This window comes from Canariomyces notabilis (genome assembly GCF_033297395.1).
Source record: "Canariomyces notabilis strain CBS 508.74 unplaced genomic scaffold N656scaffold_38, whole genome shotgun sequence".
NCBI lineage: Eukaryota > Fungi > Ascomycota > Sordariomycetes > Sordariales > Chaetomiaceae > Canariomyces > Canariomyces notabilis.
This window is the reverse complement of record NW_027041860.1, coordinates 119778-136965: the sequence shown is the minus strand read 5'-3', so window position 1 is coordinate 136965 and position 17188 is coordinate 119778. Positions and strand designations below refer to the sequence as shown.

The following is a 17188-nucleotide window of genomic DNA, read 5'->3' as shown; positions in this document are numbered from 1 at the left end:
ATGTTCGCCCCTGCCCTCTCTTAGTCCTAGAAATGAGTTGAGGAGAGCAACGGTTAGAATCTGCCTGTTTGGGAATGGTTTAGAGTGATCTAGGGGTTCATCGCCGACCCCTTTAAGGGGGCGTCAAGCATAACCCTAACGCTGTAGAAATGCAGTAGTTCAAACGCCGGTCGTCCGTGGGTCTGCCCCTAGCCCCCTACCCTACACCCCGACCGGCGGCGCTCTGCCAACCCGGAAGTGGCAGATGGAGGGTGGCACAACCGGCGCCGTCCAAATCTCCGATAGGTCGCCGTTAACCTCCTTTCTCGCCGGTTCATGCCTCGCATGGGATCTTCTTGACGAGTCCAATCCAGGAACCAACTTCTGACTATCCAGTCAGCATGGCTACCATGCTACCGTACATGTACCGTACCCTAGCAGATTATGAGTCGGATCCATGTGCAAAGTAACTGCCCGTGTTGGCGATGCAGTCTGTGTACTTGTACAAGGGAAAGTGGCATCGCCACCAATATTAATATCGAACCTCAGGGACATTGCTTTGCATGCTTCCATACTGTCGTGAACTTGGGCGCCAGGTGCACTGGCTGTACCAGTAAACAACATTAACCGTGAAGCACCGAGCTTCACGACTATTAATGAAACATCTGCCCGTATAGATGCGGTATACATGCTACGTTACCTACCTGTACTCATCGTCCTTCCCTTCATCTCACCATGTCGTCACCATACTCCCAGTACCCCAACGAGCCTATCGCCATCATAGGCACAGGATGCCGGCTGCCCGGCGGAGCCGATTCGTCCAGCAAGCTCTGGGAACTGCTCCGCAACCCGCGCGACGTGTCGTGCAATATCGGCGGGGCCGGCCGCTTCAACCTCGACCGCTTCTACCACCCCGAAGGCGGCCACAACGGAACCACGCACACCCAACGTGGCTACCTGCTGCGCGAGAACCCCCGCCACTTCGACGCCAAGTTCTTCTCCATCCCTCCCGGCGAGGCCGAGGTCATCGACCCGCAGCAACGCATGCTGCTGGAGGTCGTCTACGAAGCCCTCGAGTCAGCGGGCCTGCCCATTCACTCGCTCTCCGGCTCCGACACGGCGTGCTACGTCGGCATCATGTGCCAGGACTTTTTCACGGTGCAGGCGCAGGACCTCTTGTCGGTGCCCAAGTACGCCGTGACGGGCATCGCCGCCAGCAACGCCTCAAGCCGCGTCTCGTACTTCTTTGACTGGCACGGCCCCTCCATGACCATCGACACGGCCTGTTCTTCCAGCATGGTCTGCGTGAACGAGGCCGTGCAGGCTCTCCGCAGCGGCACCAGCCGCGTGGCAGTAGCATGCGGGACAAACCTGCTGCTCGCCCCGTTCATGTACGTGTCGCTGAGCGCTGTCGGCATGGTGTCGCCCACGGGGCGCTGCCACATGTGGGACGAGAGGGCCGACGGTTACGCCAGAGGTGAGGGTGTCGGCGCCCTTGTGCTCAAGACACTGCACGCAGCCATCGAAGACGGAGATGATATCGTCTGCATCATCCGTGAGATCGGCCTCAACCATGACGGCAGGACCAAGGGGCTGACGATGCCGAGCGCCGAAGCCCAGGCCGCCTTGATTCGGGAGACTTACCGAAGGGCCAGGCTGGATCCCACCAGCAAGTCAGATCGCTGCCAATTCTTCGAGGCACACGGCACCGGGACGCCTACTGGCGATCCAAAAGAAGCCTCCGCCCTGAATCAAGCTTTCTTTCCAAACCACGACACGGCCGAGGGAGAGCTGCTCGTGGGGTCTATTAAGACCGTTGTCGGGCACACCGAGGGCACCGCCGGCATAGCGGGGATCCTGAAAGCCGCTCTAGCGGTGCAGCATGGTGTCGTACTCCCAAACATGCTGTTCAACAAGCTGAACCCTGCTCTCGAGCCGTTCACCAAGTTCCTCCGCATCCCGACGGCTTGCGAGCCTTGGCCCGATGTCCCCGCCGGGCAACCGCGGCGCGCCAGCATCAACAGCTTCGGGTTCGGCGGAGCCAATGCTCATTGCATAATCGAGAGCTATGAGCCAGAAAGGAGATCCATTCCCGAGGTGAATGGATCTGTGATTAGTAACGGATCTGTTGCTGATGAGATTCAGGTCAATGGATTTCACTCAAACGGCACCTACTGCAATGGAACTGCCCATACCAATGGCTCAACCCTCGGCGATTATTCCACTGATATTGCCGCCATAAACGGAGCAATTACCGATGGCCCAACCGCCCACGGTCTTGAGACACCCACCACAAACGGTGTTTGCACGGGAATTGCCTCAACAAACGACGCAATCACCAGTGGCTCAACCACCAACGGAATCGAACCACCCACCTGGAACAGCACTTCCGCTGATACTGCCACCACAAATGGCACAACCACCACTGTCACCCACCAACCCAGCGACAGCGACAACCCCTCTGCACCGCCCAACCCGAAGCCGCTGATCCCCTTAGCATTCTCCGCAGCATGTCTCAACTCCCTCATCTCCCAAGTCACCCAAGCACTCGAATACCTCGAGCAGAACCCATCCATCCCTCTGTCCAGCTTGGCGCACACCCTCAGCACCCGGCGTTCGGCCCTGTCCCTGCGGCTGCCCATCTACGCCTCGTCTGTCCCGGACCTGCGCGAAAAGACCCAGGCCAAGCTAGCAGCAGACGACAGCACCACCACGCACTCGGTAGCCGCGCTCCAAGCGCCGCCTTCCATCCTGGGAATCTTCACGGGCCAGGGCGCGCAGTGGATGGGCATGGGGGCAGCATTATTCGCGGCGAACCCGCTCGCGCGGGATATCCTCGACCGTCTCGACGCGGCACTTGCCAGCCTCCCGGCCTGCCACCGCCCGTCCTGGACGCTGGCGGAGCTTCTCTCCCCGGTGACAAGTAAGCTGCATCACGCACACAGCATGACAGAGGCGGCGGTGGCCCAGCCGGCGTGCACGGCGGTGCAGATAGTGCTGGTGGACCTGTTGCGGGCGGCGGGGGTCCGGTTCGCGGCGGTGGTTGGACACTCGTCGGGCGAGATCGCCGCGGCGTACGCGGCAGGCTTCCTGTCGGCCGAGGACGCCATTCGCGTGGCCTACTACAGGGGCTTCTTCGCCAAGCTGGCGGCTGGGCTGGCGGGTGAAAAGGGCGCCATGCTGGCGGCGGGGACAGACGTCGAGGACGCCGAGGAGCTGTGCCTGGTTGATGACATGCTTGGTAGGCTGTGCGTTGCGGCGCATAACTCGCCTAGTAGCGTGACACTTTCGGGGGACATCGATGCTGTAGAGCTGGCACGAGATGTCTTTGAAGATGAACAGAAGTTTGCGAGGCTGCTAAGAGTTGATACGGCGTACCACTCGGCTCATATGAGATCGTGCTCTGGGCCATATCTCAAGGCTATGAGGGACGTTGGGATCCGGCAGCTGATGCCAGGTCCGGACCGGCCAAGATGGTTCTCGAGTGTCTACGACGCAGAGATGACGCCAGAAGGGGCAACCAAAAAGGGTCTTGACGGCAGATACTGGGTTGACAACATGCTTCGACCCGTGCTGTTTTACCCGGCCCTCAAAACATGCCTTTCTTCATCCGACATTACCTTCAACTTCGCTCTCGAGGTCGGGCCACACCCTGCGCTTCAAGGGCCAGCTAAAGATTGTATCCAGGACGTTACACAGCAAGATATGGCATATACCGGCACTCTCAGGCGTGGCTCCGACGACGCCGAGGCCTTTGCTGACGCCCTTGGAAGCCTGTGGGCCCGCTTCGGTCCCAGCCATGTCAACCTCGGCGGGTTTCAGAAGAAGTGCCTCCCGGATGTGGACGTCAGGCTCGCCGCCGCTCTCGCTTCCAAGCTGCCAAAGTATCCTTGGACCCACGAGAAAGAGTATTGGGCCGAGTCGAGGAAGAGCAAGATCCATAGTTCAGACCCAGGAGAATTCCATGACCTGCTTGGCCTTCGAGAGCCCGATGGCCTGGCGGACGAAGTACGTTGGCGACACATACTGAGTGTGAACGATCTCAGGTGGCTTGCCGGCCACACGCTGCAGAGACAAGTAGTCTTCCCCGCGACGGGGTACATCTGTATGTTCAATCCAGGCTGTTAGTCAAAGCGAAGCATCGTGACTAACGTTGTTAACAGGCATGGTTGGGGAGGCCGCAATGCAGATCGTGCAGCCAACGGGGCTGAGGGTGGCCTGGATCGACGTGTTGGACCTGGAGATCCGGAAAGCCATCGCCGTGCACCAGGACTACGGCACCGAGGTGATCCTCTGCTTTTCCAGAGTGTGTCCTCCTCTTCCCGACGCCACAACGGAAGCCGTCACAGCATGCTTCAACATCTTCTCAAGTCCCGCCAGAGACGCCACTCAGCTGGCACTGCACTGCTGCGGGAAAGTTCGTATCACGTTGGTTCCATCGTCGCTTCACACCGAATCCGGTAGCGGGAAATTCGACTACGCCTCCATCTTCCCCGCCCGGCGGGCGCCGGTCCCTGGCATGAACAACGTTGATATCGACCGATTCTATCAATCTATGCGCGACGAAGTCGGCCTGGGCTGGGACGGTGCTTTCAGGGGCTTGACCAAAATTATGCGCAAAGGCGGGTATTCGACCGTCACAGCGACGAACCCTCAGTTCTCCGATACCGACACAAAGCTTTTGTTCCACCCCGCTATGCTTGACTGCGCCCTGCAGGGTCTCAACGCGGCCTTCGCGGCCCCGGGTGATGGCAGCATCTGGGACCTTGTAGCCCCTACCCACATTCGCCGCGTCACCATGGTCCCCGAGCTGTTGAAACGACACCGAATGGATGAGCAGGTGGCCATCGACTGCACCGCCACCATCAGCCCAACCGATGCCCGTGCCAAAATCTCCTTAACAGGAGACGTCGAAGTGTATGCTTCGGCTTCGCAAGACCGGGACAGGTCCGCCACCAAGCTCATCGAGATGGAAGGCATCAGGATCTCGCCCGTGGCTCCCCCAACCGCCGAGCATGACCGGCCTTTCTTCCAAGAGTCCATAATGTGTCTCGACAGCCTAAACGCCAAGGTTGCACGCGGCGGCATACGCTTCAACCCAGAAGAGAAAGCCACTGCTTTGGACGCGGAACGGGTGGCCTTCTACTACCTCAAAAAGTTGTACCTGAAAACCACCCCCGAGATGTTGGCCACTTTGCCGAGATACCGGCAGTGTCTGCTAGCCGAGGCGGGACGTGTCTACCATCGCGTCAGGGACGGGGAGCACGGGTTTGCACCGCCCTCCTGGGTAGATGACACAGCCGAGTCCACCGCGGAGGTCATGTCCCGCTACGACCCCGAGGCCATCGACTTCATCACGGCCAAGACGGTTGGCGAGAACCTCCTGGTACCCGAAGTACTCAGCGGCGAGGTGAACATCTTGCAGTACATGGTGCGCAACGACATGCTCGAGCGCTGGTACAGCGAGGGTGTGGGCCAGCGGATTCTCAACCAGATCGGGACAGACCTGATTGCAAAGCTCTGCCACAAGTATCCCCGCATGAACATGCTGGAAATTGGTGCGGGTACGGGCGGTTCAACGGCGTCGATCCTGTCGCGAGTTGGCGAAAACTTCCGGCGTTACACATACACTGATATCAGCAGCGCCTTCTTCGAGCGTGCGGCTGAGCGTTTCCACGCACATGCCCATAAAATGGTCTTCAAGACGCTCGACATCACCAGAGACCCCTCGTCGCAGGGCTTCACGCCACAGAGCTACGACGTTGTTGTCGCACAGAATGTGCTGCACGCCACAGCGCCGCTGAAGGAGTCGCTTCGGCACGCCCGCAAACTTCTTCGTCCCGGCGGCTACCTGATGCTATTGGAGCTGTTGCGCAGCGAGTCTATGCGTTTCGGGCTTGTTGTGGGATGCCTGCCGGGATGGTGGGTGGGGGAGGATGATGGCAGGAAGGGCGGTCCGCTGCTCACGATGGATGAGTGGCAGTCGATCCTGGCAGAGACTGGGTTCGCCGTCGATACAGTCTCGGAGGTTCTCGATCAAGAGGACGTCTGGGCCGTCCTCTCAGCGCGGGCAGTAGACGAGCAGATGGTGCCGGCGCTGATCAACCCGCTTCCAAGGACTCTCACGGTTCCACGTGCCAAGAACTTGTTGATCGTTGGCGGGAACAACGCCGTGTGTGGCTCTGTATCACTTCGTAAGCAAGTCGCATCAGTCGTCTCGCCATATTTCGAAAGGGTCACCTACCTCGAGGACGTATCCACGCTCTCTCCAGACGCCGAACAAGACATCCTCGCCAAGAAGGGTCTTCATGTGCTGAACCTTTGCGAGTGCGACTCCAACTACTGGGAAGACGTAACCGAGCCTTCCTTTGAGAATTTGAAGCGACTTTTCAGCAAAGCAGCCAGCGTGCTCTGGTTGCTGCAGGGCTGCCTGGACGAGAACCCCTACGCTGGAGCTACACTAGGCTTCCTCCGGACGATCCGGTACGAGATTCCGGACACAGCGGTCCAAATGCTCGATATTGGTACCTCGACGCTCCGCGACCCCTCTCCAAGTCCCGACCTTGTCCGGTTGGTAAGCGAGTGCATGCTCCGCCTGGCCGAGGCTTCCGAACTAGAGGCGGCGGGCAAGTTAAACCAGATCCTCTGGAGCGTGGAACCGGAGCTGTACCTCAATGAGAGCGATGGCCAGCTTTACGTCCCCCGCCTACGGTGTGCAGACGGGCCAAATCTTCGGTACAATGCGGCCAAGCGGCCCATCACCCAGTTTGTGGACATTTCCAGCGAATCCGAGACGCCTCTCGACTTGGTCTGGGATAAGAATGACAGCAAGTACATCCTCTTAGAGCAGCACGAGTTCGCCCCGGCAACGCCCAACAATCTGGTCACGATCCGGGTCTCATGCTCCTTCCTCTCCTCGCTCAAGACGCCCGCCGGTTTCTTTTACATCTGCCTCGGTGCCAATACCCAGACAGGATTAAAGACACTGTGCTTGTCTGACCGTCAGTCCTCTATCCTAACTGTACCACGGTCCTGGACAGTAGGGCTTGGCACCACGTCTCTGGGAGTGGAAGATCTGGCATTCATGTCCTTCGTTGCGGTGGATCTCCTTGCTAAGCGTATCCTTGAGCTTGCAGCGACCTCCCATGGCAGCGTTGCTATCCTGGACGCCAATCCAGTAGCCGGGGCGCTGCTTTACAAGAGATTGACCGATGTGGGCAAAACGGTACTTCTGATCACATCCAACCAGAGCAGCGAGGGGTCTTCGACCGTCTTTCTCCATCCGCACAGCCCTCAAAGGGCCATCAACACCGCCTTGCCGTCGGACACAACCCTCTTCATTGATGCCTCCATCACAGCCGGCAATCCAGAGGCTTCGGCAAAGCTGGCTTCCCGCATCGAGACCATGCTCCCTGCGGTGTGTGACAAGATCAAGCTTTCGGCGATGATGAGCCGCGAAGCTTCGACGCTCCCGGAAACAGCCCCCGAGAGCATCTCAACGCTGCTTCAAAGTGCTGCTTCATTCGCCACAATGTTCTCCCAGTTGGGGCCAATGCCAATCGCAGGCGGCGGGCCTCTCGAGGTGCTTCCGCTCCCCAAGCTGTTGCTGGCTCCTCTCCCCCCAAAGCCGACCTCGCTGGTGTACTGGCAGGTAGAACAGGAGCTGCCCGTGTCGGTACAGCCGGTCTTCATGCGAAAGGACCTGTTCAGGCCAGACAGAACCTACTGGTTGGCCGGACTTTCGGGAACGCTGGGTCTGTCCCTTGTCGACTTCCTGGCAGCGCATAACGCCAAGCATATTGCTATCAGCAGTCGGTCTCCAAGCGTTGACGATTCATGGGTGGCATGGCAGGCGAAGAAGGGCGTGACAGTTTCCCACTTTGCGGGAGACCTTACAGACTATGAGTCCGTCAGGAAGACCTACAAGTCGATCCGTGATTCGGGCATGCCGCCTATCGGGGGCGTCGCCGTCGGCGCCATGGTGCTGATTGACAGCACTTTCATGGAGCAGCGCTTCGAGGATTTCCAGGCTGTTCTCCGGCCTAAGGCGATGGGCGCGATGAACTTGGATCGGCTGTTCTCCAAGGAATCGGCGGATCTCCTGACGGGCGACACGGCGGAAGGATTGGACTGGTTCATCGGGTTTAGCTCGCTGATGGGGACAACAGGAAACCCAGGTCAAGCGCCGTATGGGGCGGGCAACTGTTTCCTCAAAGCGGTGACAAAGAGGCGGCACGACCGAGGTCTGGCGGGCTCGAGTATCGACATTGGCCCGTTGTTCGGGGTCGGCTATATCGAACGGGCGCTAACGCGGGAGTCTCAGGCGCGACTCATGCAGCGGTCGGGCACTATCCCATCGAGTGAATCAGACTTGCATCAGCTGTTTGCCGAGGCCGTGGTGGCGGGACGGCCCAATTCGGGGGTTGCAGACCCCGGATTGATAGCGGGGCTTGGCATCCAGAAGGGCGATGCAGCCGAAGGCGCCTTTTGGAGCAAGAGCCCCAGGCTATCTATGATGATTCGCGATGAAGGATCACGGGGCGCGTCCGGCGCGGGAGACGCGGGCTCTGCTTCGGTACCGGTCCGGAAACTGCTCGAGGAGCCGACGGTTAAGACGCTTGATGACGCGTACGAGGTCATCCTCGGGGCCATCCGTGATAGACTGCATGCGTCCAAATTCCTCCCCGACCAAAACAGCCAACACGACACGACACCGCTGGTGGAGTTGGGTGTCGACAGCCTCGTCGCGGTCAATGTGAGGTCATGGTTCCAAAAAGAATTGTCTGTTGAGGTCCCAGTGATGAAGATACTGGGTGGGGCGTCTATGGCCGATCTGGTTGCCTTGGTCCTCGACAAGCTCCCTCAAGACATCTTGAGCCGACTACAGGCACCACAGCAGGAGACACAAGCGGCGTACATTGAGGTTCCGGTGCTGGATAAGGCGGAAAGCGAGTCTTCAGTAGAAGAGGACGTGAATTTTGGTCAGGAGGCCAATGGATATGTGAATGGCGGGTCCCAAATGAATGGGGGTCTGGGACAGGCGAAGTCCGTCATTGATGTCAAGGTGGCAGAGCTTGACGACGTCGTCGAGATCGAAGGGTTGATGCTCGATCTTGATTGAGATTGATGGCCAGTTTCTCAGAGGGTTTTGTTCCTGGGTCGCCTGGCGGAGAAGCAATACAATAGTTCCGTCAAATCTTCGTATCATTCGGTCGTATCTGTGAATCGAAAGCCTTTCCATACTGAGGCTGCGGTCGTGGCCCAGAGCATTCGTCTTTTCTGACAACTGAAGATGAAGCGAGGGTTGACAGAAAAGAGCTCCAGAAGTTGGAATGAGGAAGGAGCTGTGGCCCCACAATTCTTCCTTAGGCCCCATCCTTGCACTCTGCGGTGAGTGGGTCTTCCACCCGGAACACTCAACACTCCTTCCCAAAAGTTCCTCGGACAACCTCGACATCATTGAGTGACAGGGCAGGAACGAACCACCTTGCGGAGGCCGAGCCAGCTTTGGTGTTAGATTTCCTCCAACATTCCAGTCTCATCCTGCAACGCGTGCGCCGACCTTTACCGTCCCGATCCCGACTGAACTCTGTCCTAATCACTGCGTCCTGTCGGACTGAGGACAGGTCATACATTGCATACGGAGTACCTACACGCCTTCAAATCCAGGTATCAAGGGCAAAATCTACCAGGCACTTTGCTTTGTACAATTTGCAGACCATCTGCGGCCCGACCCGGACCAGTGGCAGCATCCACACTCCACAGCATCAGCAAATATCAATCAAGCTTTCCACTGAAAAGCACTAAGTGCCCAGCTGCTGTGGAAGTGTGGATGCGACGCGGAGGATGCGGAGAGGCCCCACCCGAGCTCGGTGAATCCTACACCGTACTGTCCCCGCACAGTGAATCACCTGCAAACGCTGAGTGGTGGCATTTGCACGCCCACTCGTACCGCACGAATCGCAACCCCCGGTGGTAATAAGCCGGAAGCTTCAGGCCATGGCTACATGGGTTGTCGCTGGGGATATGGGGGAGTGAGAGACGAGTCGCGATCCTTCCAGCCGTCTAAGCCAGATACAGCCTAGATCAGGACTCTTTGAAGGCAGCATGGCCGACTGGCATCCCGGACCGACAGAGGACTTTGAGAATGCGACTTTACCGGGAATCTGGGAAGAGTCCCGACGATGTGGTCAGACCATCTGCGTTGCAACATGGGAGGCCAGCCGCCGGCGAGCATGTGCCTGACGATCGGCACAAAGAATCCCGAGCGTGCTGTTCCGTATATACCCAGCAAAAGCCGCCGGCGGTGGCACACTTGCTGCTCACAACCCGAGATACCACTGCTTGCACTGGAGACTTGGGATTCTGGCGGCCTCGGAACTCGTTCGTCCCTTCGGTTGAGATTCAGCTGGGAGATCCGCAATGGGAAAGCTATTCAACATCTGCCTTGCGGCGTTTGCCGCGTCCGGGTATGTGCCGAGGAGCCGAGTCACCATTCACCCAAAAATGCATGCTCACTTCTTGCCATGTTAGGTCGTTCCTATTCGGATATGACTCGGGCGTCATGACCGATGTCATCGCGTCCCCGAACTTTCTCGAGTACTTCGACACCAGCTCCGGGACCCCTATTATCGGCGCCATCAACAGCACCTTCTCGGGGGGAGCCGTCTTTGGCGCGCTGATGGGCGGTCTTACCATGGACAGATTTGGGCGTCGAAAGACAATCATGATTGGGGCCATGATCGCCGTCCTCGGCGCCATCCTGCAGTCCGCAGCCCAAAACCTCGCCATGATCCTGGTTGGCCGTATCATCGCCGGCTGGGCCGTCGGCCTGCTGAGCATGTCGGTCCCGGTCTACCAGTCCGAATGCGCCCACCCAAAGATTAGAGGCTTGATAGTTGGTCTGTCACAACAAATGATTGGCGTTGGGTTCATTGTGTGAGTTTGCGTTGGCCTTGTAAATATCCTGACTGTGACTTATCGTACTGACTAATCGCAGCTCGACATGGATCGGATACGGCTCTGCCCATGCCGAGGGAGACATTGGGCAGTTTCAGTGGCGGTTCCCTCTCGCCTTTCAGGCACTGCCAGCCCTGATTCTTGTCTGCGGCATTATGTTTTTCCCAGAGTCTCCCCGCCACTTGATGGAGAAGGATAATGAGGAAGAGGCGATGCGAGTCCTGCGTAAGCTGCACTTTAACGGCAGTAACGACGACTGGATTCAGCAAGAGTTCCAAGACATCAAGAGTACCATTGCCGCCGAAAAAGCGGTTACTGTTCCGGGATGGCGAATCATGTTCACCGTGCCCCAGTGGCGGACGCGTCTGATGCATGGAGTCGCGGTCCAGGTCTTCACCCAGTTCACCGGCATCAACGTCATTGGGTATGCATCAGTTTGAAGCACTGCATTGTAGGATGAGCTAACTCCTAACGTCTCAACAGGTACTACCAGCATCAGATGTATAACGCTTTGGGCATTACCGGGAACCGCGCCCTGCTGGTGGCTGGCATTTACAATTGCGTCGGTCCGCTGGCCAACCTATTCTTCATCATCTTCATGATCGACCGTGTCGGCCGCCGCCAACCGCTCATATGGGGCACTGTGGCCATCGCCGTTGCTCTCATCTGCGAGGCTGCCATCAACAGCCAGATTGACCCTCAAAATCCCCAGCATGGGCTCTCCATCGGCGGCGTGTTCTTCCTCTTTTGCGTCACCGTCATTTTCTCCCTCTCGTGGGGCCCAGTCTCGTGGGTCTACATGTCCGAAGTCATGCCGATGCAAATCAGAGCCCGCGGCAATGCCTTTGCTACCGGCATTGGCAACTGGCTTGTATCGACCTTTTGGGCGCAGGTTTCTCCCATGGCCCTCAAGGAGCTGTCCTGGAAGTTTTACTTCCTATTCGTTGCCTGGGACATTGTGGTCACTATCCCGGTTGTCTTTTTCTTCTTCAAGGAGACGAAGCAACTGTCGCTGGAGGAAATTGACGGGCTGTTTGGCGATCGGCCGACGGCAGCCCTGCCTGACGACCTTAAGAAGGACGACCTGGTCAATTCAGAGCATGTTGCCATTGGCAAGGAGGCCTGAGGAAATCCTGGCGTTGGGAAGGAAGGTCGTCCCGCCACTGAGCTCGGAGTCGAAAGGGTATGAACGCGAAACCATCGTTGAGGTCATGACATGCACTGATTGCGTTGCCAGTCACAGATTTGACTTAGATGCCAACCGTCCAGGCAACAAATAATACATAATGCCATCACTTGATCCGCTCACAATGAATCTCACCTATCACACTCTAGCTTGAAATGCAAGATGCAATAATGCTGCCCCCGCGGTTGATGGTCCCACTTCGATACTCAATCGCCACCCCATGGCTCCAGGCCCCAAAACAGGATGAACCCTCACGGGAGATGGTGTAGATGAGGTCAAAGGGTAAGGGAAGAAGGTTGACCAGCAACCCTAGGCGCGAGAGGGTTCCATGAATAAGATCAAGATATGAGAGCAATTACCCCCTAGCCATTACTTTCCAGCCCGCCACTCTCTTTGTTAGCAGTCTACGTTGCAGATGGCTTGATCAGTCCCTGAGCGCCCAGCCGAATCTACTGAATAGTCCAATGGCCGCTATTGCGGAAAGATTTGCTAGCGGGGATAGCAGCTGGCATAGGTTTTCTTTGATCCATCTGATGCCACAGCAACATGAAGACTCCGAGCCATAGGTATGTACCCGGCGCCACGCTCAGATTTCCATCTTGATGAGCTGGGTAGAGATGGTGTGCTGATGATTGCATAACAGCTTTAGGAAAGCCGGGACCCCTACCTAGCCCCGTCTGCAATTGGCATTGAGGAAGCCAGACATCCATAAGTGGGTACAGGATGACATCGTCATCGATCCCCGTTGTCAGTCCAAATCAACCAGCATGACCTGATGTGGCGGCCAACTATTGCCATATCCATAAGTACTAACTGATATAAGACATGATATATCTGAAGTATGGAATACCCAGGAATCAGACCCGACAATAAAGGGTCTAGAACCGGCACTTCATCCACCCTAGTTCAGCCGCAATGCCTGCCGAGCGCTAATCTTGACCCCTGAGATCCAGACATCGGGTAGTGTTCAGGCGACCAATCTGCACGCGAAGAGAGGTCGGTATCAAGCTAGGAGATGCCTCTACTCAAGATCATGGAAGCTGTGAGCAACGTTTAAATACTTTGTCGACCGCCAGGTGAGGTTGTGTTCTCTCTTCAGTCCCCAGCAGTCCAGTCCGCTCCCCGGGTTGGTTGTTACATCACGCTCCTTTGCACTGAACCTAGTCATTCATTTGCTTACACTTTCTCTCAAATGCATCTTTCAACGCGCCTCAACCGAGGCGCTGCGGCGGCCCTTCTTCTCGCTGCTGGGGTCTCGGCTGTCCCACGGCTCATGACTCGAGATTCGGTCACCTGCGAGAACAATGCAAGCAACATGACCGTCTACGCGGCCACCAATGCCCAGTTCGACATACTCTGCGGAGTCGATTACGCAGGAGGCGACATGGCATCTCAGAGTGTGTCGACCTTTGAGGAGTGCATTACCCTCTGCGACTCGACCCCTGGCTGTGTCAACGTTGCCTTTGCCCCCTGGGGTATGTGTTGGATGAAGAACCAGAACACAAGCCCTTCGCCAAACTCGGGCATCTGGACGGCCAAGAGCAGGGCCACCCCGAGCGGCCCGACTTGCGCCGACAACTTCAGCGATAAGAAGACCTACATCACCCCAGCCGGAATCACCTTTGAGATTGCCTGCGGTGTCGACTACACCGGTGGCGACATGTCCTCCCAGAACACAAACTCCTTTGCGCAATGCATCGACCTTTGCGGTTCCACGCCGGGCTGTGTCGACGTGGCCTACGCGGCGCCGTCGTGCTACCTCAAGAGCGCCCTCACATCCCCGCAGGCCGTCGGCCACGTATGGAGTGCCGTCCGCAGAGACGCCGACGCCGACCCCCTGACCTGCGAGGACAAAGAGTGGGACGGGCGCGAGTTTACAACGGATGACGACCGCATCTACTCGATCGGCTGCGGCGACGACTATCCCGGGGGCGACATGGCCGCTGTCGACAGCGCCACTTTCGAAGCCTGCCTCGACGCCTGCGACGCCGCGACAGGGTGCGTCGCCGTCGCCTACGTCGCGCCCCGCTGCTACCTCAAGAACGTCGCCAACCCTCCCGCCGAAGGCACCCACGTCTGGGGCGCCAAGTTCCTGCGGACCTACACCCCTCCGGCGCCCAGCTCAACTTCGACTCCTACCCCGACCCCCACCCCACCGCCGCCCCCGCCTCCCCCGACCAGATTCACGTGCAACCCCTGCTCGCCAGTGCTCCTCAACGGGGGCTTCGATCAGGGCCTGACGGCATGGACGCCGCGGGACGCAGTCAGCAGCACATTCGCCGCAGTCCCCGGCCCGAACGGGCCCATACTCGAGGTGGTCAGCAACCGGGGCCATGTGGCGCTGATCCAGCGGCTGTCGACGGTGGCGGGCGCGACCTACACGGTCAATGTCGACTACATGTTCTCGGCGTACCGCCCCAACTGCTATCTCAACGCCTTTTTGAACGGGAACTGGTTCTGGAGCTTCAGCCCCCGCTACGAGCCGGGGAGTGTGGGCGTGTATAAAAGGGCGGAGCTCAGGTTTACGGCCAGCTCGTGTGACATGGAGTTGGGAGTACAGTTTGTTTGTACCGCGGGGGAGTGGGTGACTATGTATATGGATAACTTGCAGTTCCGAGGTGGGCCGACGTGTCCGGCTTGATCGGGTCAGGTCACTGTGTAGGGTCGTTGGATGGGTATGGGAAGCGGCTTGAAGGAGTGAGAACGCTCGGGCTGTGGGCATCGGAGGTGGCAGCTAATGGAGACTGCAGCAGGCGTTGGGGGAACTGGACCGTGGGGCTGCCTTGAAGGTTCATGTGGACTGGAATTTGGGCATAGTTGCCACGGACAGCTAGATATGAACGGAGATACCCGTCAACACAGAGTCATAGTCTGTGATCGGAATTGATAACGTCCCTCTCTTAAAGCCGATGCAGCCCACTTGTAAGTGCCGGCTCCGGCGATCGGCCTGCCGTTGGCTCCACGGCGGCCAATCGGTACCGCCGGGCCTGCAGCAGATGGGTTGAGCAGCATCAAAATGACGCACTCGACAAGAGACCCAATTCGTTCCAGCACTGCGAGTGATCCGCTCTGTGGACCATGATATTAGGCTTTGTTCGTTGTTGCAGCTGGCCTGCGTCTACCCCTCACACGTGCATGAACCGACCGTGGGATAGGATACCTCCTGACTAGATGCTGACATATGGACGGTATCATGATATAAATCCCCCGTCTTCCCCTACCAAGCCTGCCGGTGTATACCTCCTCATCCCACACCATCGCAATTTTCCCAGCATTTACCCAACTATCACTCGGTACGAAGGTCCTACAAAGACATCATGGACACTCTCGCACTGGAGTTTGCAGATCAAGGTAAAAGACAGCAAAGAAAGCAGCCGGGTGTTCAGTGTGCGCCGGAGGCTCTCCTCCCCCTGACTGTCGGTGTCTGGTTTCTGTGTCCAGCATCATTGGCAGGGGGCTAAGGAGGGTCGCTGGTGCCATTGATCTGAGAAATACCGGTTGAACTTGATCTGGATAATTCCAGCGAAAGGACATGCTTCTTTGACTTCCCTCCCTTTTCCCCTTGCGGTCATGGAGGAACTGACTGTTGCAGCACCTGGCTTGATCCGTCAACATGTCGACTGACAAGATTACGTTCCTCACCAACTGGTAGGATTCCAGTCTCCATTATCAACCCAATGGGCTCAGTGTCCGGCGCAGCATGCTAAAAATCAGCCTGTGGTAGGCACGCTACGCCATACCACGCACCGCTGTACCTGGCCCAGGCAAAGGGCTACTTCAAGGATGAAGGCATCAAGGTCGCCATCCTCGAGCCCAATGACCCGAGTGTAAGATTATCAGGATACCCCGCTGGAGACAAACTTGAACTGTTACTGATGCCCTTATCTTGCTTGTAACCAACAGGATGTTACGGAGATCATTGGCACGGAGAAAATCGATCTGGGCTTCAAAGCAATGATTCATACTCTTGCCGTGAGTTTGCTCTCCTTAACACCACATGACTCCAGCATTTACCCCCTTCTTCAGCTATTTACTTACAAACCCACGTGTACAGGCCAAGGCCCGCAACTTCCCCGTGCTCTCCATCGGCAGTCTTCTCGACGAGCCCTTCACCGGGGTCGTGTACCTCAAAGAATCCGGCATCACCCCGGACTTCCGCACGCTCAAGGGCAAGCGTATCGGCTACGTGGGCGAGTTCGGCAAGATCCAGATCGACGAGCTGACGTCGCACTACGGCATGGCCCCCTCCGACTACACGGCCGTGCGCTGCGGCATGAACGTGTCCAAGGCCATCATCAAGGGCGAGATCGACGCGGGCATCGGGCTCGAGAACGTGCAGATGGTGGAGCTCGAGGAGTGGCTGGCCTCGCAGAACCGGCCCAAGGCGGACGTGCAGATGCTGCGCATCGACGAGCTCGCCGAGCTGGGCTGCTGCTGCTTCTGCTCCATCCTGTACATCGGCAACGAGAAATTCATCCGCGAGAACCCGGACAAGGTCCGCGCCTTTTTGCGCGCCGTCAAGCGCGCCACCGACTTTGTCCTGGCCGAGCCCGAGCAGGCCTGGGCCGAGTACGTCGACTTCAAGCCCGTCATGGGCACGGCGCTCAACCGCAAGATATTTGAGCGCAGCTACGCCTACTTCTCCAGGGACCTGAAGAACGTTCGCCGTGACTGGGACAAGGTCACAAAGTATGGCAAGCGCTTAGGCGTCCTGGCTGCGGATTTCGAGCCCAACTACACCAACGAGTTCCTGGACTGGTCCCTGGCTCCGGACTCCAAGGACCCAACGGGTGACCAGAAGAGAATGGCCCAGCTGCAGAAGGACGTTGCGGCCAATGGCGGCTTCCAGCGTCTCGTGGAGGCCACTGCTGAGGTCAGGGGCTAAGTAAGGAAAGGCAAGGCATGGCTACGGATTAGTACGAGCCGATGGAGAGAATGTTCCTGCTATAGAGGCTATGCCGCTCGTTAGCTTGTTATCGCCTGGGGCTATTTTCGGGAGACAGAATAGCTTGAAATCGTCATACCTTGACATCAAATCCAGTAGAACAACAGAGTGAACTCAGG

At 57.7% G+C, this 17188-nt stretch overlaps 4 protein-coding genes across 4 annotated transcripts; all 4 read left to right on the top strand.

Moving 5' to 3' along the window:
- Positions 1 to 589: 589 nt before the first annotated feature.
- N656DRAFT_762761 (putative polyketide synthase) lies at positions 590 to 9100 on the top strand (the record flags this gene model as incomplete). Its single annotated transcript, XM_064813271.1, has 3 exons — positions 590 to 2106; positions 2461 to 4084; positions 4143 to 9100. Exons 1-3 carry the CDS (start codon positions 715 to 717, stop codon positions 9098 to 9100), a joined length of 7974 nt encoding a protein of 2657 aa, XP_064665357.1. The 5' UTR covers positions 590 to 714.
- A 1411-nt stretch (positions 9101 to 10511) lies between these two features.
- N656DRAFT_784931 (general substrate transporter) lies at positions 10512 to 12490 on the top strand. The gene is made up of 4 exons (XM_064816271.1): positions 10512 to 10917; positions 10979 to 11362; positions 11422 to 12121; positions 12176 to 12490. Exons 1-3 carry the CDS (start codon positions 10544 to 10546, stop codon positions 12062 to 12064), a joined length of 1401 nt encoding a protein of 466 aa, XP_064665356.1. The 5' UTR covers positions 10512 to 10543; the 3' UTR covers positions 12065 to 12121; positions 12176 to 12490.
- Positions 12491 to 13346: 856 nt separating this feature from the next.
- N656DRAFT_676771 (uncharacterized protein) lies at positions 13347 to 14348 on the top strand (the record flags this gene model as incomplete). Its single annotated transcript, XM_064810500.1, has 1 exon — positions 13347 to 14348. A coding segment is annotated over one exon (1002 nt), but the record flags the coding sequence as incomplete, so codon positions are not given.
- Positions 14349 to 15737: 1389 nt separating this feature from the next.
- N656DRAFT_772328 (NMT1-domain-containing protein) lies at positions 15738 to 17009 on the top strand (the record flags this gene model as incomplete). The annotated part of the gene is made up of 4 exons (XM_064813923.1): positions 15738 to 15772; positions 15849 to 15951; positions 16028 to 16096; positions 16179 to 17009. The coding sequence occupies 4 exons, from the start codon at positions 15738 to 15740 to the stop codon at positions 17007 to 17009; spliced, it is 1038 nt and encodes a 345-aa protein (XP_064665354.1).
- Between the last annotated feature and the right edge of the window lie 179 nt (positions 17010 to 17188).

Coding starts and splice junctions, on each gene's coding strand:
- N656DRAFT_784931 (XM_064816271.1), top strand. CDS start 10,544: ATGACCGATGTCATCGCGTCCCCGAACTTTCTCGAGTACTTCGACACC. Junction 10,918..10,978: donor ATTGGCGTTGGGTTCATTGT/GTGAGTTTGCGT, acceptor GACTAATCGCAG/CTCGACATGGATCGGATACG. Junction 11,363..11,421: donor ACCGGCATCAACGTCATTGG/GTATGCATCAGT, acceptor ACGTCTCAACAG/GTACTACCAGCATCAGATGT.